This window comes from Mirounga angustirostris, unplaced genomic scaffold (genome assembly GCF_029215605.1).
Source record: "Mirounga angustirostris isolate CCGP_5_RB_7025 unplaced genomic scaffold, mMirAng1.0.hap1 SCAF_12, whole genome shotgun sequence".
Taxonomy (NCBI): Eukaryota; Metazoa; Chordata; class Mammalia; order Carnivora; family Phocidae; genus Mirounga; species Mirounga angustirostris.
Window position 1 is genome coordinate 5,368,361 of NW_026991720.1, and position 22,707 is coordinate 5,391,067.

The following is a 22,707-nucleotide window of genomic DNA, read 5'->3' on the forward strand; positions in this document are numbered from 1 at the left end:
AGCAGACCTGCCCTGCAAGAAATGTTAAAAGGAATTCTTCAAGCAGAAAGAAAATGACATAGGTAAGAAACCTGGATCTACATAAAGAACATCAGAGAAGAAAAAAACGAGAATTTTATTTTTCTTATTCTTAATTGATTTAAAAGAAAATGTTCAAAGTAACATAAGTCACAATATACTGAGTGATCACAGCATACTGGTAAGTGAATGACAACAATGTCACAGAAATGGGAGGGAAATATTGGGATGGTCTTTATTAATAAGGTACCCATACAACATGCTAGCAATATACTGTTACGTGAAGGCAGATTCAAACTAGTTTAAAAATGTATATTGTAAACTCTAGGGCGACCACCAAAAACTTCTTTACAAGAAGTGTAACTGATATGCTATGTGGAGGTAGAATAATGGTCCCCCAGCGATACCCACATCCCAGGAATTAAGGTTGCTAATCACCTGACTTTAAAATAGATTATCTTGGATTATCTGGGTGGACCCAGTGTAATCTCAGGATCCTTAAATGTGCAAAAGGGAGACAAAACAGGAGATCAGAATAATGCAACATAAGAGGAACTCCACTGCTGTTGCAGGCTTTCAAATTGGAGGAAGAGGGCCACAAGCCAATGACTGTGTGTGGTGTGCTGAGAAGCAGAGCTGGTGCACTGAATTAGGAATGAGGGGGCATAACCTACCACACCAGGGGTGGGGGGGGCCTGCAGGTCACTTCCTCAGGACCTGAGCTCGCACTTTGGGGACGTGAAACCCCCAGCAACCTTTGGATTGAAGGTGCAATTTCAATATACCCACACAAAGGAAGTAGAGTCACAAGATTTATCACTTAAAGCTCCCAGAACAGGGGGATAGAGAGTGCAACGAGCTGGGGAAAGGGCAGTCCTACATCCCAGGTTACCAGGGAGCAGGAGATAGAGAGCAGAGTAGCAAGCAGCTATTACTTCTAAGGTGGTTGGGGCAGAGGTCACTAACTTTTCCCAGATTCACTTGAAGTGGTTATTTTAAAAGGTGCCTTGGGAAAGACAAAGCATTAACTTATGGCAGGCATCCTAAACCCAAGTCCCTACCTAAATGTCCAGACTCTGGGTGTGAGTAGCATTATCATAAATGTAAAATGCCTAGGCAGCAACTCAGAAACACAAATTTTTCCCTAAAAGGTGCTTTTCTCAAAAGTTGTTTTTCTCATCACAATTAACCCCGTGATGCCTAGGCATTAATCTTTAGCGGAAATCACAGGTACTATCTGGACAGTGGAGATATTAAAAGCCACTGGAATGGTTTTGGTCACCCAACGCATGAAACATCTAAACAAAGCAAGAATCCCAATCAGCAATATCAACAGACAAAAATTCAAAATCCTGTCCATAACCATTCTCCCCAGTTGCTGGGGTCCAGCCAAGAAAATAAAAGCCCCTGGATAAAGGTTAAATTGGTATTTGATTAAAAACCCTGGGTGAAATTACAGAGTATTTGTACCCGTTCAGCCTTACTGATTTGTTGTTGTACGCCCCGAGCAGTGGCGACTAGCCTAGCCCATGTGAGGGACAGCGGCAGACCTACTCCTAATATCATGGGGATAAATACTACATACACTTTTGACAGGAGGGGGCAGCAAGAGAGGCAGATCAGAGGTCCTGTTCAGTAATTAAGGGTAGTCCCAGGGAGATTAAAGTATATTGGTATGAACAGACAGGACTGCCTGGAGGCCGGCATATGTTAGGGGTTGAAGGAAAGAGAAGTACGAAGATGTGTGAAGGCTCCAAGGCACTCGACCCACAAGCGGACACCAACTGCCTGATCAGGGAAGCTGAAATAAGTTGGGGTTCCCCCGGGATGGCTAGGCCATGAGGCCCAAAACTGTGGGGATTTTGTTCCTTGGGATGAGGTGTAGGTCATGTTCATCTACGCGGTGGTGTTACCCGGGCAGATATGGAGGATTACAAAGGGCATGTCGGGGCTCCGGTCAGATGCCACATTCTGCACTGCAAAGTGTCCTGCATGGGAGCAGCTGAACATCACAGAGTGGCCAGGTAAGCTGCAGGGGCATGTGAGGTGCCTTCTGCCGGGCAAATGGGACCGGGTCAATAATCAGCCGGTAGGCCACTAACTCCAGAAACAGTCTTCTTTGTTGAGCCTGGTAATGTGCCCAGCAATTATGGTGGCCTAAGAAATGAGCTCCAGTTTCTGCCTACTGTATAAAAACATTAAGTTTATTGGAGGGCTTGCACAGGAAGATTATGGAGCCCTGAGTGGTGACCATGGGAAGGGGTCCTTTTGGGGGCACAGGGAAGCGACGCTGCAGCTGTGCTTCTGGAGGGTGTAGAGGGGGATGCTGTGGTGGAGGCACCTGCAGCTGGTAAGGGGTCCCGGCGACAGAAATTAAATTCACTAACTCTCCATAGGATGCAATGTGGGCCAGTCCAATGAGGAAAGCAAAGGGAAACAACTAAGTGAAGGGTTTAAAGGGGTCCCCCGAAGGTTGTGAGACTCGACACATCCCGAGGCCTTCCGAAGCTCAGAGGTGAGTGCTCAGAGAGCAGCTTGGCAGTCAGTACCACCCGCATTAGAGCGGCGAGCACTGCAGTAAGTAGAGCGTCCTGGGGTACACACATGGTTAGCTCTGCGAAATGGCATGCAATGGGATCGTCACAAGGAGTCAGTTCAGCACCCAAGTCCCAGGGAGTGCTTGCCCTCATCAGCCACTGCCATCAGTCTCCTCAGTGTCATCTCTGCTCTACTGGAAGGCTGTGCAGGCAGCATTCAATATGAGGCTGGGTCCTGCGATTCATGGGCAGGGACACTGTCATCGTCAGGACTGGGCACCAGTGGAGGAAGCCATCCCTGAAGGGTGGCTCTCCCAGGTAGGGGAACTGAGGGGCAGGGGATCGAACAGGATCGCACAGATTTGGGATGTCCCGATTAAGGTTTGCTTGCACCACTGGGAGCATTTACTGGTATCACAAGTTTTCAATAAATTCGGGGGGGGGTCCCCAGAGGCACACTTCGCAAATGACTGGGTGGTGCTCTCCTGAGGCGTAGGAGGTATCCACTTGTGAAGAGTAAAGGCTGGGGACACATATGAAGCCTTGTTTTAAAGAAAATTTAGTTGTATGTTCCCAATAATTTAATGTTTGGCCCTGTATCACCAGAGAGGGGTAAGAACTGCATAAGCTTATCAGCCAATGAGGGTTGAAATTAGGGCAATGTAATGGCTAGTGCCCAGATGACAGGATGTTGGTGGCCAACTGGGCAGGGCTGAGGATCTTTAAACATTTGTGCCATTGGTCCCATTTAAGATAGAGGTCTTGAATCACCCAGCTAGGACCCACACCTGGTGGCATTTTGGGCGCTGTCCTCCCACTCTGGAGTGGAAATGCTATCTAATTATGAGAAAAACATCAGACAAATCCCAAGTGACAGACATTTTACAAGACACCTGACAAGTATTCTCAAAACCGTCAAGGTCATCCAAAACAAGGGAAGTCTGAGAAACTGTGAGAGCCAAGAAGAGCCTAAGGAGACAAGATGACTATGCAATGTGGTATCCTGGATGGGACCCTTCATTTTTACCTAATGTCCTTAGAACAGGGGGAAAAAAAAGAAAGAGAAACTAAGGAAATATGAATAAATCCTGGATGTTAATAATAATGTATCCGTATTGGTTCATTAATTGTGACAAATATACCATACTAATGCTAAGTTGTTAATAATAGGAGAAACTAGGCATGGGATATCAAAGAACTCTCAGTACTACTTTGCTATTTTCTATAAATCTAAAATATTCTAAAATAAAATTTATTTTAAAAAGAGACTAGAGGAGTGCTTAGGTGGATCAGTTGGGTTAAGCGTCCGACTCTTGGTTTCGGATCAGTTGGTTAAGCGTCCGACTCTTGGTTTCAGCTCAGGTCATGATCTCAGGGTTGTGAGACTGAGCCCTGTGTAGGGCTCCACACTCAGGGGGGAATGTGGCTTGAGATTCTCTCTCCCCCTCTCTCTGCCCTGCCCCCCGCCCCTCACTCATGCCCATGCACACACACATTCTCTCTAGAATAAATAAAATCTTAAAAAAAAAAAAAACAAGGAAGACTAGAAGTCAGAATGAGCTTATTTTATACAGCTAAAATAATCTAATCCCATGATACCTGAGATTTGCTTCAAATTAACCAACAGGAGGTAAGACAAGTGGGGTTACAGATGAAAAAAAGACTGTATGAAAAACTTGAAAAAATTTTATTTTAGAAGCTGATATTTAAATTTGGTTTTAAAAAATAAGACTTCAATGGCCAAATACTGAAATATTTTGAGGAGAAAGTTCAAGTCTTGGAAAACTGCAACATGTATTTCTTTTCAGTTTTCCAAACAGAATAGCAAGTAGAACGACTGGCTATAATGAATAGATTGGCTGGTTAAGACTAGTGGAAGGTAATTAATTACTTCTGAGGACAGGCTGGGGCTCTGACCCTGAGGATGAGAATTAACTTGTTCTGCATGCAAAAAAAAAAGCTAACTAATGTCTTTAAGCAAATATATCTTAAGAGAAAATTCTAGCAGCAGTGTATTTGGGACAGAGGGGGGAAAAAATCTAGCTTGAAATTCAAATCTAAGCCTCAGAGCGATGTTAAAAATAAACACCAGGTGGCATCTGGATGGCTCAGTCGTTAAGCGTCTGCCTTCGGCTCAGGTCATGATCCCAGGGTCCTGGGATCCCATCGGGCTTCCTGCTCTGCAGGAGGCCTGCTTCTCCCTCTCCCACTCCCCCTGCTTGTGTTCTCTCTCTCGCTGTGTATCTCGCTCTGTCAAATAAATAAAATCTTTAAAAAATAAATAAACTAAAATAAAATAAACACCAAAATTTTAGTTCAAGTTCCATGGAAATAATAGCAGAAGAGGGTTTACGTAATGGATTAGGGACCAAGCACTGAACCTCTGGGGACATGCACATTTAAAAATCTGGTGGAAAAGGAAGTACTAATAAAGGACATGAGAAGGATCACAAAATCGAGACCCTCAAGAGGGTGTACTGACCAGCAACATGAGGTGTCACAAAGATTTAGAGGTCAAGTCAGCAGCAGTTGAGGTGGGGCCATCAGATTTAGCCCTAGCAAGGCATGAAGGTCTTAAAAAAGCAGTTTAAAAATGTGAAGGGTTTGTTAGTTCCTCAGAAAGTCGAACAGATATACCATATGATCCAGCAATTCCACTCCTACATATACACCCCAAAGAATCAAAAACAGATATATGTAACCTCATGTTCCTAGCAGCACTATGCACAAACCAATAAACAAACTGTGATATAGACAAAAAATGAAACTATTATTCAGCCACAAAAAGGAATGAACTCTAACGGATGCTCACCATGTATGAAATTTGGAAACAATACATGAAATAAGCCTGACACAATTAAGACAAATATTGTATGATTCCACTTGCATGAGGTATCTAGAGCAGTAAACTGAGAGACAGAAAGGGTCTGGGACAAGGGGGAAATGGGAAGTTATTGCTTAATCGTTCCAGAGTTTCTGCTTGGAGTGATTAAAACGTTTGGAAATAGTGGGATGGTGACACAATACTGTGAAAGTACTTAATGCAGGTGAACTGTGCACTTAAAAACGGTTAAAATGGGGGCGCCTGGGTGGCTCAGTCGTTAAGCGTCTGCCTTCGGCTCGGGTCATGATCCCAGTGTCCTGGGATCCAGCCTGGCATGGGGCTCCCCGCTCAGCGGGAAGCCTGCTTCTCCCTCTCCCACTCCCCCTGCTTGTGTTCCTCCTCTCACTGTTGTCTCTGTCAAATAAATAAATAAAATCTTTAAAAATATATATAAAAAAAACGGTTAAAATGATAAACTTCATGTTATATATATTTTACAATTTAAAAAAGTTTAAAAAAGCAAAAAACTAGAACCCAAATTGCAAGGAACAAACAGCACAGAAATTGTCAAGAGAAGATGTGAAAACCGTGGGTTACTCTTTCACCACCTTTAACTTGAAAAGCTCAACTGATACATACTGAGAGTGGAGAGAAGTTTTATTTTTCTTAAGGCAGAGCAGATTTCGACATACAAATTTCTAGATAAACGGAAAGAACTGAGTGGAGTAAAACAAACACACTTTAAAGTCCGGTCTAGACCTGTGATTTGGGGTAAGAGAGTGCACAGCAATACTATGAAAAGCACATTCAAAGTCACAATTTCACTTCTATTTGGAAAACCGACCAACCAAACAATTGCTTTCATAATACAAAGTAAAAAAAGGATGCGGACCCAAATCTTTGATGGTAAAAATAAACGAAACTAGTCTATCATGAGCATATTAAGAGTCCTCAAAGGATGAAGTCTTTCAGACCTGGAGGACACGGCCTTGGTATTTTCAGATTTATCCAACAGCCACGGAATTTAAGGACGTGGGAAATTATACAAGACAAACAACCCAATTTCTACAACAAGTATATTGCAAACAAAAATAAAAGAGAAACTAGAGGCACATCAACCAAATGCCATGTGTAAATACAAGTTGTTGAGCCTTCCCGGGAAATGCGCGCGGCCTGGATATTGTGGCGGCCGAGGGAGGAGGGGGAGGACGGGGCAGGAGGAGGGAGGAGGGGGAGGAGGGGGCAGGAGGGGGAGGGGGAGGAGGGGGCAGGAGGGGGAGGGGGAGGAGGGGGCAGGAGGGGGAGGAGGGGGCAGGAGGGGGAGGAGGGGGGAGGAGGGGGAGGAGGAGGAGGGGGGAGGAGGGGGAGGAGGAGGAGGGGGCAGGAGGGGGAGGAGGAGGAGGGGGCAGGAGGGGGAGGAGGAGGAGGGGGCAGGAGGGGGAGGAGGGGGAAGGAGGGGGAGGAGGGAGCAGGAGGGGGAGGGGGAGGAGGGGGCAGGAGGGGGAGGAGGGAGCAGGAGGGGGAGGGGGAGGAGGGGGAAGGGGGGAGGAGGGGGAGGAGGGGGGAGGAGGGGGAGGAGGGGGCAGGAGGGGGAGGGGGAGGAGGGGGCAGGAGGGGGAGGAGGGGGGAGGAGGGGGAGGAGGGGGAGGAGGGAGCAGGAGGGGGAGGGGGGAGGAGGGGGAGGAGGGAGCAGGAGGGGGAGGGGGAGGAGGGGGAGGAGGGGGAGGAGGGAGCAGGAGGGGGAGGGGGAGGAGGGGGGAAGGGGGGAGGAGGGGGAGGAGGGGGGGAGGAGGGGGGAGGAGGGGGAGGAGGGGGCAGGAGGGGGAGGGGGAGGAGGGGGAGGAGGGGGGGAGGAGGGGGGAGGAGGGGGCAGGAGGGGGAGGGGGAGGAGGGGGGAGGAGGGGGGAGGAGGGGGGAGGAGGGGGAGGAGGGGGGAGGAGGAGGGGAAGGAGGGGGGAGGGCCGGGGGAGGGTGCATCATTCACTCCTCTCCAGCGTTGGACATCTTCCGTTACCATTTCTGCCGCACCACTTTCTTCGCTTGGAAGACCCAGCCGCGGGGCTCCGGCCCTCGTTCCCCAAAACACAGGCGGGAGACCCGGGCCCACGGCTCCGCGACCTCCGCCCAGCCCCCGCCCACATGGGCGCGCCGGGCCCCGCAGGGGGTTCCTCCGTCCACACCCAGTCCCCGGGGGCCGTGCTCGCGCGGGTCTGGCACTGCAGCCTGCCGCCGGCAGCGCCAGGCTCCGGTCGCGGCCGGCAGCCCTCGGGGTCTCGGGGCCGCGCGCCGGAGCCGCTCGCTGGAGGCACTGAGCGGACGACGCAGGCCGCGCGGGCTCAGACGCCGCCGCGCCAGGCCGCGCGCTACTCACCCCGACGCCGGCAGCGCAGGATCCCGGCCCTCTGGGACTCGGGCCGTGGCATCTTCCCTCCCGCCACAGCCCGGGTCCGAGCCGCATTAGCCACCGCGGGCGGAGCCGCTCGGGAGGGAACGCTGCACCCGGCGCAGTGGCGGCCGCCGCGCCGCAGTCTCGCACCGAGCGCGCGTGCCCTTGGGGTCACGTGATAGGAGGCACCGCGCCCCCCCCCCGCGCGGGTGACGTCACCGTCCGCGCCTGGCGTGTGCGCCCCGCGGCGCCCGCGACGTCCTGAGCGCTCGGGACGCGCCCGGCTTGGCGGTGGCCCTGAAGGTCTGTGACCGGCGGCTTGGATTGTCCCCTCGTATACGAAAGGCCTCCTTAAGGACAAGCGGGCTTGTACAGCTTAAAAGATGAACAACTTCAGCTTTTGCTCAAAGAAATGTGGGTTCAAGCGTGAGGGCCTTGCGGTGTGCCTCTCCGAAGCCGTGGAAGAACCTCACGCCGGTGGTCAGGTGCAGAAGGGAGGCATCCTGAGGGACAGCGGCCGCAGCAAGCCGCGTCGGTGTCACCTGGGGGCTGGTTGGAACTGCAGAATCGGAGGCCCCTTGCCACACCTACCTAGCAATCGAAATCTGCGTTTTACCAAGAGCTGCAGGAGACTCAGGCAAACTGAAGTTTGGAATCCGCGTGCCAGCGAACAAGTCAGAGCCTGAGCTGCCGCTGCTTCACCTGCTCCCGACCCTTGATAGCGTCAGATGCTTAAATGTTGGCCTTCTGGAACGGAATTTTTTTCTAGCTGTTATTTATTTTTTTTTAAGACTTTATTTATTTATTCATGAGAGACAGAGAGAGAAGCAGAGGGAGAAGCAGGCTCCCAAGGAGCAGGGAGCCCGATGTGGGACTCGATCCCAGGACCCTGGGACCATGACCTGAGCCGAAGGCAGACGCTTAACCATCTGAGCCACCCAGGCGCCCCTCTAGCTGTTATTTTAACCAACTGAGCCACCCAGGCGCCCTCTAGCTGTTATTTTAAACGGGTTTATATGCTATTCCATCAAATTAATGTATAATGGTATAATTCTAGCCATTGAGGTTTGTGTTAGCTCCAGTTTTACTGTTATGAAGAATGACTAAAATGCTCTTTGCAGCCTAACGTTGTGGTGAAGCCCAGAGTCTGAGACTGGGCTGATTCTGCTACTATATGGGCTGTGTTAGTTTGTGCCCAGATAAAGTTACCAGATGAAATACAGGATGGCCTGAAGTTTGAATTTCAGAGAAACAAAGAACAATTTTGTGGTATAAGTATGTTCCGTGGAATATGTGAAATATACTTCTAACAAAACATTGCTTATTTAAAATACAAATTTCAAAGACAGAGCATCCGGTATTTTTGTTTGCTAAAACTGGCAACCCCAACCCGGGACAAATTCTAACTTTGGTTTTCTCATCTATGAAATAGCAGTAACGGGGCGCCTGGGTGGCTCAGTTGGTTGAGCGACTGCCTTCGGCTCAGGTCATGATCCTGGAGTCCCTGGATCGAGTCCTGCATCGGGCTCTCTGCTTGGCGGGGAGCCTGCTTCTCCCTCTGACCCTCCCCCTTCTCATGTTCTCTCTCTCTCTCTCTCTCATTCTCTCTGTCTCAAATAAATAAATAAAATCTTTAAAAAAAAAAAAAAGAAATGGCAGTAACAGTAGGGCCTATTTTATGGTGTGGTTGAACTGAGAATACTTACCACTGTGTATGAAACGTAATGGGAGCTCAGTTTCATGCTGGTGTGTCTTAGGCTACATTCCAAGAAGTATGCTTTAATTAGAGAACTCCCAGGCTTACTTTAAGCCTTGTCTGAACATTAGATCATACCAAAAACTGTGTTTTGAGAATAGCTTTGAGTGGGTTAGCAGCTACTTCTCAACTAGCTCCACGATAGAAATCAGATTTTTAAGTTTCCACATGAAACAGAAAATTGCCACCTATAGGCTAATATGGATTTCCTTTCAATCACACCAATACTTGGATGTTTATTCTGATTTCTATTCCAGAGTCAATATTCAAAAGAAGTTAAGGAACATACTAGATCATTTCTAAGACTTACATTGTTATCTGGTACCTGAACCAACATTCACATTAAAAAACTAAGACTAAAGGGGCGCCTGGGTGGCTCAGTCTGTTGAGCGCCTGACCTTTGGATTCAGTTCAGGTCATGATCTCAGGGTCTAGATCAAGCCCTGTGTCGGGCTCCCTGCTCTGCGGGGAGTCTGCTTGAGATTCTCTCCCCCTCCCTCTGCCCATCTCCTCCAGCCCCTCTACCCCCATGCCTGCACATGTGCCCTCTATCTCTCTAAGGAGAAAAAAAAGAAAACGAAGACCTACTATTAGGCTTCATGGCTCTAAGAACATTTGTCTTTTTCTTTTGGCAAAGCTGATACTTACAACATCCTCCTTTATGCTTACCAAAGAAAAAAATTATTCTCAGATTTCAAAACTAGAAAAAAGTTATTTCAAAATCATGGTTTATTTATACTAGAATTCTTTTTTCCTTCTGCTACAGATTTCTATTTTGTATTTTACACTAATTTTAAGATTCATGGGTTTATTATAATCATTTTTTATTACTTTCTAGAAGCAGGTAAGGTATAAATATGGGCCAAGAATATAATCATAATGTGGTGCTTATTTTGTGTTGCCAGATTGACTTTTTAAAGGCTCAATCAAGTTACCCTGGCCACCTGTAATATATGAGCCTGGATTTTCCCCATGTCGTTCTAACAACAGATTCTATAGAGTATTTTACTAAATACATATGTATAAGGAGATTATATAAACTCCCCATGAAGGGAGGGATGTTTTCCTGTTCCCTTGTCCGCTGCGTCCCAGCACCAAGAAGGATATCTGGCCCTGGAGGACCACTCAGTTGTTGACTGAGTGAGCATAATAGATAAGTTGTCTCCTTCTGTAAAAACTAGCTTATGTGCTAGGTTTAGTGATCCTACCCCAAATCTCCCCCATTCCTTTTATTCCTTTCAATGTGTTATTTCCCTCATTTTCTCTGTGAATTAAATATATGTCCCCTTTCTAGCCACCTTCACCAGGGTGAACACAACAGCCATCCCTCTAACCCAAAAGAAGTACTTTAGACATTTGGAAGTATGTTCACACAGGGTAGGTGGGGAACTTAGCTACTTCTTCCCCAGTCCCAGCTAAACAGTTCTTAGCCAGAACATAGATTAACAACAGAGTACACAATCCAAGAAGTATCAGGAGAGCTACAGGCCAGAGCCATAGGAGGGGAGAAATATGAACAAGGCAAAATCAGAAGCAGGGAAGAAGGACTGTCTCCAAGTGACAAAAGGACTGACAGGCACAAACTGGAAGGGTGGCCTAGAGAACTGGACTGGGACACCACGGCAAGTGGATGGGACATCAGAAACTCAGGAACCCAACCAAGCAAGGAATCAGCACCAAAATCTACACTGGCAGCAAGAGAGGAGCTCAATACAGTTGAGCCACAGTTGGTACGTACCAACCAAGGCTCTCTGTGAACGTCTTACTGAGAAGGCCACCAGGCCAGGTCACCTGCCTGGAGTGGAATGGAGTTGACAAAGGCTCCAAGAGTGGAGCATTCCCTGTGGTCTAATGGGACCAAGTGAGTTTGGCAAATAACGAAGAGAATACACTTTACCTTGCTCAATTGTATGATAGTCTTAACTGTGTGACCGTGTATATTTCTAATGTTCAAGGTTTTGCCACCCCAGAAATTTAGTGGCATGTGTAACAAAGTGTTAAGAAGTATTGTTAAAAGAAGACGGAAAGGCACTCTTGTTCTAGAGCACTCTGGTTGTATTTCTTACTGCATGTCACATCATTTCATGATGTTCCAAACTTGCACTCTTCTCTGTGTTGAAGACCTAGGGGGATTTTTAGCCCTTCATTAATGAAAATGATTTGTTTCCTTTTCATTGGCTGCCCTTAGATGTCTCCAGTTCTGGGAAGACATTTTCCAAATACCACTGAAATGATTTGCAACCCAGTCGTTTCCTCAATTCAACACGCTCACTAATGTTTCCGTAGGCAACAGATTTCAGACCAGGTCGCCGTAAAAAAAACTGCTCCTAAATGGAAATAGAGAGTCATTTCATTAAACCAGACAAGTCATATCTAACGTAGGAGCATCTATTTCTATCACCCGAACTAAAAAAATAAAAACAGAAGACCTTCCGATTCCATCCATGGAGTGAGGGCAGAGACACACGTGGTACCTGGGATTCACCTGCCCCACAAGTATTCACAGTATGTTCTGTGACAAACTACGGCGAGATGATGTAGAGGGGTCCAGGAAGGGAACCAGGGATCCAGGTCCTGCTTCTTAGGAGCCCAAGAATCCCAGACACCTGTTGTGATATATCCCCTTTCTCCTGCTCTTTCAAGACTCAAGGACAAAACCCTCACTCCCTGGTCCCAGTCAACACTTTCATGGTTTCAGAAATGGGAGATGGGAGAGGGGCTAACGGCAAATTGACTCTGGGGGAAGACAGCCTGGGTTCACATTCTTGTTCTGTTATTTATTATGTGGCCTCTGCCCCTACCCTCGTGAGGTTGTCGTGAGGACTGAACCCTCTATCTAATACCTGCAGAGCACTGGGGAAAAAAGGCTGGCATATGGTGTCATGTCAGCACGGACCATTATCACCACCACACCTGGTTTGTCTGTTATATGCTCTGATTTAAGACAGTATTAAGTACGGATGTCTAGTGGATTCAGTCTGCCCCATATTAAAAAAGAAATTCTAAATGGACTGAAGCCTTGTATTTTCATCTGAGTTTCCCAGTGCCCAGAATATAGTACAGTAATATTGTTGAACAAGAGAAGGAACTTGCTTCTCCAAGCTAGTGTATTATGGGCATGTCATGTTGGATTCTCCCCGGGACACTTGACCATTGTAGGTCTTTGCCATCATGTCTTGCCACTCCTAGTTGCCAGGGCAGATCGATGCAGGGGATGGGCCTGAGGATGGGAGGGGGTATTGCTGTTGGGGAGCAAAGGCAGAGAGGACCTTAGACGACATTTTGTGCGAAGCCCTCTCTTGTCTAATGTCACTCACTACAGTTTCCAGTGCTCCGGGTCATACATCCATTGATTTTATGCCAAACATTATATGCTTTTTAGGTTAGATGGACCTTTTTGTCACTCTATCCTCTGTGAAATTCAGTAAACTACTCAGTCCTAGATGTGTTCAAGTCAACTGCTTAAGTCTGTGGCCAGAATTCACAGGAAAAAAATCAACAAACATAAAAATAAGCTCAAGATCTCTCATAAATAAATGCAATATAAGATAATAATAATTTCCAACCTATCAGATTAGAATATAAAGTTTAATTAAAATCAGGGTTGGAAAAGTTGTGAGGAGACAGGCACTTATGTATTTGGTGATAGCGATGGTAGTTGGCAGAGCACTCTGATTATATCAGAATATAAAATGCACCTCTCATGGCCCAGCAAGTCCATGTTTTGAGACTTACTCCAGAGATATATCTGCACAAATGTACAAAAAGATAGTGTAAAGGATGCGCATTTCAGCAATGTTAAGGATTAATAAAAAGCTGAGATAATCAGAATGTTTATCTGTAGGGGGCTATTTATTAATGGGATCAATTTTAGGAGATCCATTCAAAGGACATATTTAAAAGAATGATATGTTAATATGTTCAGATTTTAAAAGACTTTGAAAGTATGTTTTTAAAATATACTAACAGGTAGGGGCACCTGGGTGGCAGTCAAGCTAAGCATCTACCTTCAGCTCAGGTCATAATCCCAGGGTCTGAGGATTGAGTCCCTCATCAGGCTCCCTGCTCAGCAGGGAGTCGGCTCTCCCTCTCTCTCTGCCCCTCCCTCCCCTCCACTTATGCTTTCTCTCTCTCTCTCTTTCTCATAAATAAATAAATAAATAAATAAGATTTTTAAAATAAAATATGCTAACAGGTAGAAAAATTGCAGAACAAAATATTGTGTGAATCTAGTTATGTAAAAAGATATATATTTGTTTTTAAATGTGTGTTAACAAGAAACTATTAGTCTTAGTGATTACTAAATTTAGTGATTTAGTGATTGCTAATTTAATGTTACTTCTGAGGGGTGGAACTATGGTCTGAGAAAGTTTGCTTTTCACTTAGTACTCTTTCAATACTGTATGACTTTCAAACAGAGTATGTTTTACCTTTTAAAAAATAATTTCTTTTATAAATTGGGAAATATAATAAGCATACAAAAAGTACATAAAATTAAATGTGCAACTTAATGAATTGCTGAAAAATCAATCCCCGTCATATTGACTAGGTCAAGAAATAGAACATAAATGGCATCCCCGAAGTCCCCTGCCTTTCCCGTCCTGAGCATAGGCTTTCCCTTGGTTTTAAATGGTATCTTGATTATGTATTCATGTCTTTGCTTTTCTTTTTAGCTTTATCTAACTGTGCACCCATAAATTACATGGCTTAATTTTACCCATTTTTAACTTAATAGTAAATGGAATAAATCAGTATATACTCTATTGTGTTTGGCTGCTTTTGTTCACCATTATGTCTTTAAGGTGTACTGTACTGTTGTATGTCTATCTACGGTTGGTTCATTTTCATGGCTGTATAGAATTATATCAATTAAATACGTCACATTCATCCGTTCTACTTTTGAGGAACAGTTGGGTTGTATTTAGTGTTGGATAACACCAACAATGCTGTTTGTAAACACTCTTGTTCACGTGTTCTTCCTGCACAAAAGCATGCCTTTCTGGGGTGTATGCACAGAATAGAATTGCTGGATCATGGGATATTCATGATCTTTACTTGATTTTGCCAAACTGTCTTCCAAGGTGAGTTTGTAATAATGAATACTCCCACATGCGGTGTCTGAAAATTCCTGTGTTTGCCCATACTTGGTCCTATCAGGCTTGAAACATTTTGGCCAATCTAAGTGGCTATGTAGAAATATCTCATTGAGGTTTTAATTCACATTGCCCTGATTACTAGAGAAAGAGTGTTATTACTTTTATAATTTAAAATAATAAAGAAATATTAGATTGAGACCAGAACATAGAATATCATAGAGAGATTCTTACATATTTCTCCCCATGTATCTGAAATGAGGTCTTGTTGGGGTTACCACCATATTGGTTCGTGCATGGATCCTGGAGGGACAACTTTCAAATGAGGCCACAGCTACGTGTTCTCTGTCTGTGCACCCTTTTAGGTCTTGGCTAGGGACTGAAGCCTTAGGGAGGTGCACAGGTGAAGGGGCAAGGCTTTGATAGAGAAATCTTTGACTGTCGGTAGAAAAGAGATAGTGGAGGTTCTTGCGCGGTCTCCAGGTCACAGTAGCTGCATCCCTTGAGAACTTGGTAGTAGAGGAAGAGAATCTAAAGAGTTGCCTGTGGGGAGGGAAGCAGGGAGAGGTGTTTGCTTCAGAGGGGCAATCCTTAGGGGGAAAAATAGATCTGGGCGAAACAAACAAAACAAAACAAACTTCCTATGGTGGTTGATTTACTTCTGAGAAACTTGAGCTTCCCTAGAAATTAAAAAGTAATGCTCCAGTGTAATAGGTTAGAATAAACCAATCAAGAATAGGGTCTGGGGAAGGTAGATGAGTGGCTGAAGGCTAATTTAAGGAAAACAGAGAAAAAAACCCCAAAACTTGTTATCTAGAAAGATAGTAGCAGGTTTCTTTTAGAGCAAGTCCCATTCTGTATTCTTCCTTGTCTTTCCAAATCAGAGACACTTCCTTTACCTTGTATTCATCCAGCCAAACATGCACCAATCTGAGATTGTTATATGTCACGGCTTTTACAAGCCCAGGTTGATTTGGAAAGTGCGGCTTATTGATGTGTCCCACTCGAGAGCAGGGGAGTATAAAGAGTTGGCCTCCACACATCCAGATCTAGACAAAACCGGAAAACATTAATGTATGTTTGCTAGTACAAGGCAACTGCAGAATTTTTTTTTTTTTACAAACATAAGAATAGCTAACATTTCTTAAGTTGTTCATTTAATCCTCACAACAACCCTATAATGAAGGTACTGTGATTATCCCCACTTTACAGATAAAGAAATTAGTACATACGTTGGTTAAGAAACTTGCCCAGTGATAGAGAATGCAGGGTTTAAACTCAGGAAGTTTGGCCTCAGAGCCAGCTCTCCAAATACCAAGTGATTCTGTCTCCCTCATATGTGACCAGTTCTTTGGGGTTTTTTTGTTTGTTTTTTAAAAGATTTTATGTATTTATTTGACAGAGAGAGCGAGTGAGAGAGAGCGTGTGCACAAGCAAAGGGAGTGGCAGGCAGAGAGGGAGAAGCAGGCTCCCAGCTGAGCAGGGAGCCTGATGCGGGGCTCGATCCCAGGACCCTGGGATCATGACCTACACCGAAGGCAGACACTTAACCAACTGAGACACCCAGGCGCCCCATATGTGACCAATTCTGATGCTGACTGTGTATGAAAAATGGCAAGATATTTTGTCTTCAAATATTCTCAAACGATATTCTGAGTGTGACTAAGTATTGCTGGATGTCAGCAGGGAACAAGAGAAATACTAATCAGGGCTAAATTCAATAATTCCTCTTTTTTGTACTTAAAACACTTTATAACACTTATTTTTAACAGCTTTTTTACTGCACAAAATATGCCCATTGAAAAATCAACAAATGTGAAAAGTACACAGAAGAAATTAAAAATCACTTCTTGTCCTGATAGTCTGTTAGTCAATATTAATCCAGGTCCGTGTTTATACACACATATGTACACAACATTGGGATAACTTGTGGGTTTTTTTCATTTAATGGTGTGTGAAGTTATTTTACAAGTTTTGTATTATTCAGATATTTTGGTAGTTTCCAATTTTTAGTATTACAAATAATAACACAATGTGCTTATAGGATAAGTCTTGTGCATACACTTACATATCTCACAGTATACTTGCCATGACTTTTTTGTTTACTCTAATTCTGTGATTCTTGCATTGTCCCCAAACTAGCAGCATCATACCACTCAGAAACTTCAAAATGCAAAAGCCTTAGGCCCACCCAGACCTACTGCACCAGGGACTGTGAGTCTGGGCCCAGAAATCTGTATTTTAATCCGCTCCTCAGGTGATTCTGATGCTCGCCACAATGAAAATCACTGTTCAGACTGGCCAAGACCATATAGCCCAGTTTTATAGACAATTTCTTATAAAATCCACCTAATCATTTAGGAAACAGTAATAGGAAACAAGGCTTTCACTGAACACAATACTCACATTGTTTGTAAGAACAATACTTAGGGTGAAGTATATCCCCCAGGTAGTCAGAAGGGATGATGTTTAAGAAAATGCATCTTCTGACATAACATGAGACCTAATGACCCATGCAACTAACCTCTAGATTTCTTTAGAAATAACCAGAAAAAGCCCCTCAGAATGTCTAGAAAAATATCTACGGAATTCCTTTTCCCTTAGAAAAACCGTTAGATCAGAATTCCAAAGCATTAGGTTTTTTATCAGATCAGCCACATGCTTATGATCAGACACATCCTCTCTGGATCTCACTTTCTTTCTTTCTTTTTTTTTTTTTTAAGATTTTATTTATTTATTTGAGAGAGAGAGAGTACACAAGTGGGGGGGGTGGGGAGAGGAGCAGAGGCAGAGGGAGAAGCAGACTCCCCGCCGAGCAGGGAGCCCGATGCGGGGCTCGATCCCAGGACTCTGAGATCATGACATGAGCCAAAGGCAGACGCTTAACCAACGAAGACACCCAGGCACCCCTGGATCTCATTTTCATCTGAAATTGAGAACTACATAGTTGTTCATTTAAGCTACTGTTTGGGGGTGCTTTGTTATATAGCAAAAGCTAACTGGTACTAGCTATCTATAATGTTTTATTCTCTTTTTTTAAAGTGAGAACTTAAGGAAATTTGGAAGATCATTAATATCTGTTTAATAATTAGACTGGAGAAAATCACTGTTTATTATATGTTTGAAATGTTTCTTGACTAGAAAAGAAATCTGGCATACAGAATAGAAAACAAAAGTAATCAAAGTGATGAAAGAGGTACAAGAGTAAAAATTTTATCAAAAAACTTTCTTGGGGCGCCTGGGTGGCTCAGTCATTAAGTGTCTGCCTTCGGCTCAGGTCATGATACCAGGGTCCTGGGATCGAGCCCCACATCGGGCTCCCTGCTCAGCGGGAAGCCTGCTTCTCCCGACACTCCCCCTGCTTGTGTTCCCTCTGTCAAATAAATAAATAAATAAATAATCTTAAAAAAAAAACTTTCTCAAAAATCATGGGGTGCCTGGGTGGCGCAGTCAGTTGAGCACGTCCGACTTTTGGTTTCAGCTCAGGTCATGATCCCAGGGTCATGGAATTGAGTCCGTGGAGTCTGCTTGGAATTCTCTCTCTCCCTCTGGCCCTCCCTCCCTGCTTCTGGAAGAAAGAAAGAAAGAAATCTTTAAAAAATATATCAAATTGAAGGAAGCTAAAGCAATTTAGCCTAATCTTCATAGGGCTCATGTGTTTGTTCTTTTACTCTTGATTCATTCTCAAGAGGGACATGATCCATCTGAACATACATTTTGCTGGGTTCACTGTCCATGGAGATGATGGTCATCTTGCTTCCTCAGATATTTTGCTGGAAGTTGTCCATCCAGCTCCTTGATTCTACTGTTATTATTATTAATAGTAGTAGTAGTAATAACACCAGTACCCCACTGAGAGTTAGGCTAACGCAGTGGATAAGAGCACAGACTCTGGGGCTGTGCAGTATGGTTCGAGTCCTCCAACGGCTATATGAACTAAGGCAAGTTACTGCAGCTATTCAACCTATTTGTGCCTCAGTTTCCTCACCTGTAAAGTGAGCATAACAGTACTCACCTCATGGGATTGTTATGAGCATTAGATAATTTGATACTTATAAAATGCTTAGAGATGGTGTTTGTAAATAAGCGTGTATCTCTGCAGTAGTCAAGCGTGGTAGGTTGCAAGAATGGCCACAGATCCTCTTCATTCCTATATGCACACTTCTGTGCGATGTAACATTGTACCTCATTCCATCAAGAGGTAAAGCTTATTTCTCCATCTCTTAAATCTGGCCTTGGCCTCATGATTTGCTTCGGCCAATGCGACCTTAACAAATGTGACACAAACAGATGCTTGCAAAGTGTTTGCTGCATGGCACTTGCCTTCTCTTGCTACTCTTGGGAACCTTGTGACCATTTCACTGGAAATGAGCCTGAGCTAGCCTGACTGATAGAAGAGACAAATGACCAGTCATCTCCACTGCCCAGCTATCACCATGTCTAGACATGCAAATGATGTCATCCTAAACTTGCCGGCACCAGCTGAGCCTCCGGATGAACACAGATGTAGAGGCAACAACAGTATAAATAGCCATCCTGTCTATGACCAGAAAAGCCACTCTAGCAACACAGTGAATTATGAGAAATAACAATTGTTTGCTCTTTTAAGCCACTGTGTTTTGGGATAGTTTGTTATACAGCAAAAGCTAACTGATACACGAGGGGACATTTTTCTCTTAACTGCAGTTTTACTCACTAAGTAAAACAGACCTCCATCCACTTGGTTGTTTATTCCAGAAACTTGGTGTGATAGATGGAAATATTGTTCCACAAATATTAGCTCACTCCCCCATCCCTCACCTTTATTTCTCTGACATCCTGACTTTGGGCTTGTCCCTCTGTTGCTTTGGCCAACAGAACAGGAGCAGGCATGATGCATGCTGAGGCTTTAACTATGCTGTGTGGTTTGGCTTGACTTTTGCATCTTTGCCCAACCAAATGAGAAGAATATGCTGAGTTGATACTAGTTACCACTCGTATACCAGTACTACAAATACTAGTAGAATAGTAATACTAGTAGAACACTAGTAAAATTTTAATACTTAGAATGATGAACAGACCTGAACAAAAGTCAAAGACTAGAGCCAAGCCCAGACCATCTAAATTCAGAGGCAGAGTCATCCTGGCCAGCCCATGAACATATGAAAGAAACAACCTAACGCTTATTGGTCTAAGTGATTCAGTGTTGAGCTGGTTTGTAACATAGCATTGTCACGGCATTAGCCGACTGATAATGGCTCGTCTGGGACACCACTTTCTCTTAACATCCATCTTACCTGCTTGGTCTCTAAGTTCCAACCACTCCACTCATAAGATATGCCTGGAATCTGTTTAGTCTTTCCTCCTCCATTACCACCACTCTAGTTCCATCCAAGGTCACCCTTTGTCCAGATCATCACAAGAAGCTCCTGCTCTCCCTGCTTATCCTCCACTTTGTTCATCTCCATCACTGTCTACTTAAAACCTACCTGCAGCATTCCACCGTGCATAAGATACAATCTAAGTCCTTACAAGGTCCTGTGGCGTCCTGCCCTTGCCCCCTCTCCGGCCTTCCTTATTCTTCTCTCCTTACATCATGGTCCAGCCTCACTGGCCCTGCTCCACTGACATATATGGGTTGGAAGGCTGCCTATTCTCTGAGTCTGCAGGGAGAAATCAGGGCATTACTAAGTATTTTCTTATTTCTGTAATCTGTATTTGTTTTTGTGAGGTGACGTAGGGGCACCTCATGTGACCAAGCCAGAGTCGGATTTTCTCAGGCTGTCCCATTGGCCTCACAGTTATGGGGCTGCCTTCCAGATTCAGGCAGTCCATCAGATTTCTTTTCTAGTGGGATCCCACTTTCTCCAGTCTCCATAAACATCTCAGCAGAAAGTCAGGAGAGGCTGCTAGCCAGCTCCCATTTAGAATGAGAACTCTGAGACAGCTGTCACATAGAAAGAAAGGAACTGACATTGGCTGAGGGCACATTAGGTGGCAGACCCTATTTTAAATGCCTGATGCGCATTGCCTCAGTGGATGCACATGATTATTCTGATCATTTAGACATGAGGCTTCTTAGACTCTGAGTAGTTCAACCACTTACAAATATTTCCCAACCACTTTTTACGTGGTCAACATACCAGGTGCTGAGGGACACAGTTGTGAGCAAGTCAGATCGTGTCCCTGCCCCAACAGGACTCACGGTCTGGTGAGTACACAGATCGATGGGGCCCAGCACAAAATAAAAATGGAGTCTCTGATTCAAAAATTATAATGAGTTTCAGGAGTATTCCACTAAGTGAGGGGTCCCTCCAAACGTGGCCCCCTGCAACCACACAGGTTATATGCCCACAGAGCCTGCCCTGAACACACAGACAAGTGACAACTAGGGTACGGCAGAACAGGTGCTGTAATGGGTAAAGTACACGCTGTGATGTGTGAGCACACAAAGGAGAAGAGACCCCAGACTTGGATGTGTGTGTGTGTGTGTGTGCGTGTGCACGCGCGCATGTGCGTGGGCATGCAGGGGGAGTGAGGATAAGGTCAAGAAAGCCTTCCTGAAGAGATTACACCAAAGCTGTAACTATGGACTGTGGTAGTGGGAAAGAGCAAAGCGGACAGAGGTGAGTGATGACTTAGACCTAGATCTAACCGTACATGGTGGGCGGAAGTGGGGCATGAAAGGGAGAGTGGAGACCAAGAAGGTCCTCTGGGGGAAAGGGGGATGGATGGTTGCAGGCAGGTGGAGGGCAGCATATCATCCATCCAAAGAGGAAAGGAACACGAGAGGAGGAATGGGTTCAAGGGGGTAGAAAGAGCTCTGTTTTTGAAATGTTGGGTTGAGGATACCCATGGGATATTCATCCTACAGGAGAGTAACCTGTAGGCAATTAGATGCACAAGCTGATGGCACAGAAGGACTTGGGAAGGAGCTAGAACTGGGTCATTGGCATGTAGTCATTGAAGTGTGGTGTGGATAAGATTACTGAGAGGGTAGAGGGAGAAGAGAAAGAGGGCCTTGGGGCAACCCACGAGAGGTGGAATTTCTGAGGACATGGAAGTAACCCGTGGCGAGCTGTGGTCAGAGAGCAGGGGGCTGCTGAGGAGCATGCTCAATCCCCCCTTATGTAGACTCTAATAATTTGGTCTACCATACCTCTATTGTGAGTGCATGGTTTGCTTTCAAATCACAGCATCCAAAGAGGTTTGGCCACCTTGGGCTGAATCTAAGCTGGCTTCAACATTAGATGTTGGTGTCACCCCGTCCCACGTGAGGCCGGTGATCCTCAGAGTATATGGCAGGGCTCTGGGTCTGGAGCAGTGCACCTTGCCCGTATCTGGGGCCACCAGGATGGAGCAGCAGGCCATGCAGGCTGTCGGGGACTGCTGGAGGCCAGCCTCCACTCCACCAGGACACCGAAGTGTGGATCTGCAGCCCAGTTAGGAAAACCATCCTGAGGCTGGGGGTGAAGCTGCAGCTCCGTGGGCACCCAGCCCATCCCCACTTTCCAGAGTGACCGTAACAGGACAACTAAAACAAATTCAGAGCTTTGGAGGCTTCCAGAGAGAAATGACTTAGGGAGAATAGAACGGAGCTGGCGAGGTCTCCAGACCTCAAGCTGAGTAGATAGTACAAAGCAGGACACAATAGGTTTGGAGAATATACCCTCAGGTTCCGTGAATCGAGGCAAGTTATTCCACCACTTTGTGCCCCAGCTTCTCCACTGTAAGTAGGAGATCATGCACCTAGGTCACAGACTTATCAGGAAGATTAAATAAGTTAATATCTGTTAGATTCCAGAGCAGTGCATGTCACATACATAAGACCTTGTCAGATAAATGAAATACATCTTTATCATTTACCCCATAACTTAAAAATGCCATTTCTGCAGGGAAGCCATCTAAGACACACACCTGCCCCAGCACAAGGCTAGAGTCCCCTTTTATCTGATCTCGTAGTGCTCTGTATTTCTCCTTCATTGCATTTAGCAAAAACAAGTAACTCATCACCTCTCTCCACTTCAGTGCACGGCGCTTCAGGCCAGCAGGAGCCACATTTGCTCTGTGTGCCGCTGTATTTGGTACTAACAGAGCACTTTGCACGCAACAGG

General features: G+C 45.3%; 2 protein-coding genes across 7 annotated transcripts in view; both read right to left on the reverse strand.

Annotated features, from left to right (window-relative positions):
- GALNT11 (polypeptide N-acetylgalactosaminyltransferase 11) overlaps positions 1-7,930 on the reverse strand; it is an 81,778-nt gene extending 73,848 nt beyond the window's left edge. For 2 of the 6 annotated variants that reach the window (XM_064575708.1, XM_064575706.1), the window contains exon 1: positions 7,751-7,915. Coding sequence is in view for 1 of the 6 variants with exons in the window: in XM_064575709.1 (XP_064431779.1) it covers positions 7,751-7,802 (52 nt within the window). In the remaining 5 variants the exon portion in view is untranslated. Of the gene's footprint in view, positions 1-7,750 lie in introns of all 6 variants that reach the window. The other 4 variants (XM_064575709.1, XM_064575705.1, XM_064575707.1 and 1 more) reach the window with 4 other exon arrangements.
- Positions 7,931-11,321: 3,391 nt separating this feature from the next.
- GALNTL5 (polypeptide N-acetylgalactosaminyltransferase like 5) overlaps positions 11,322-22,707 on the reverse strand; it is a 44,200-nt gene continuing 32,814 nt past the window's right edge. Inside the window, 3 exon segments of the mRNA XM_045864015.3 lie at positions 11,322-11,705; positions 11,708-11,848; positions 15,514-15,663. Of these exon segments, the coding sequence (XP_045719971.1) occupies positions 11,604-11,705; positions 11,708-11,848; positions 15,514-15,663 (393 nt within the window). The 3' untranslated portion in view covers positions 11,322-11,603.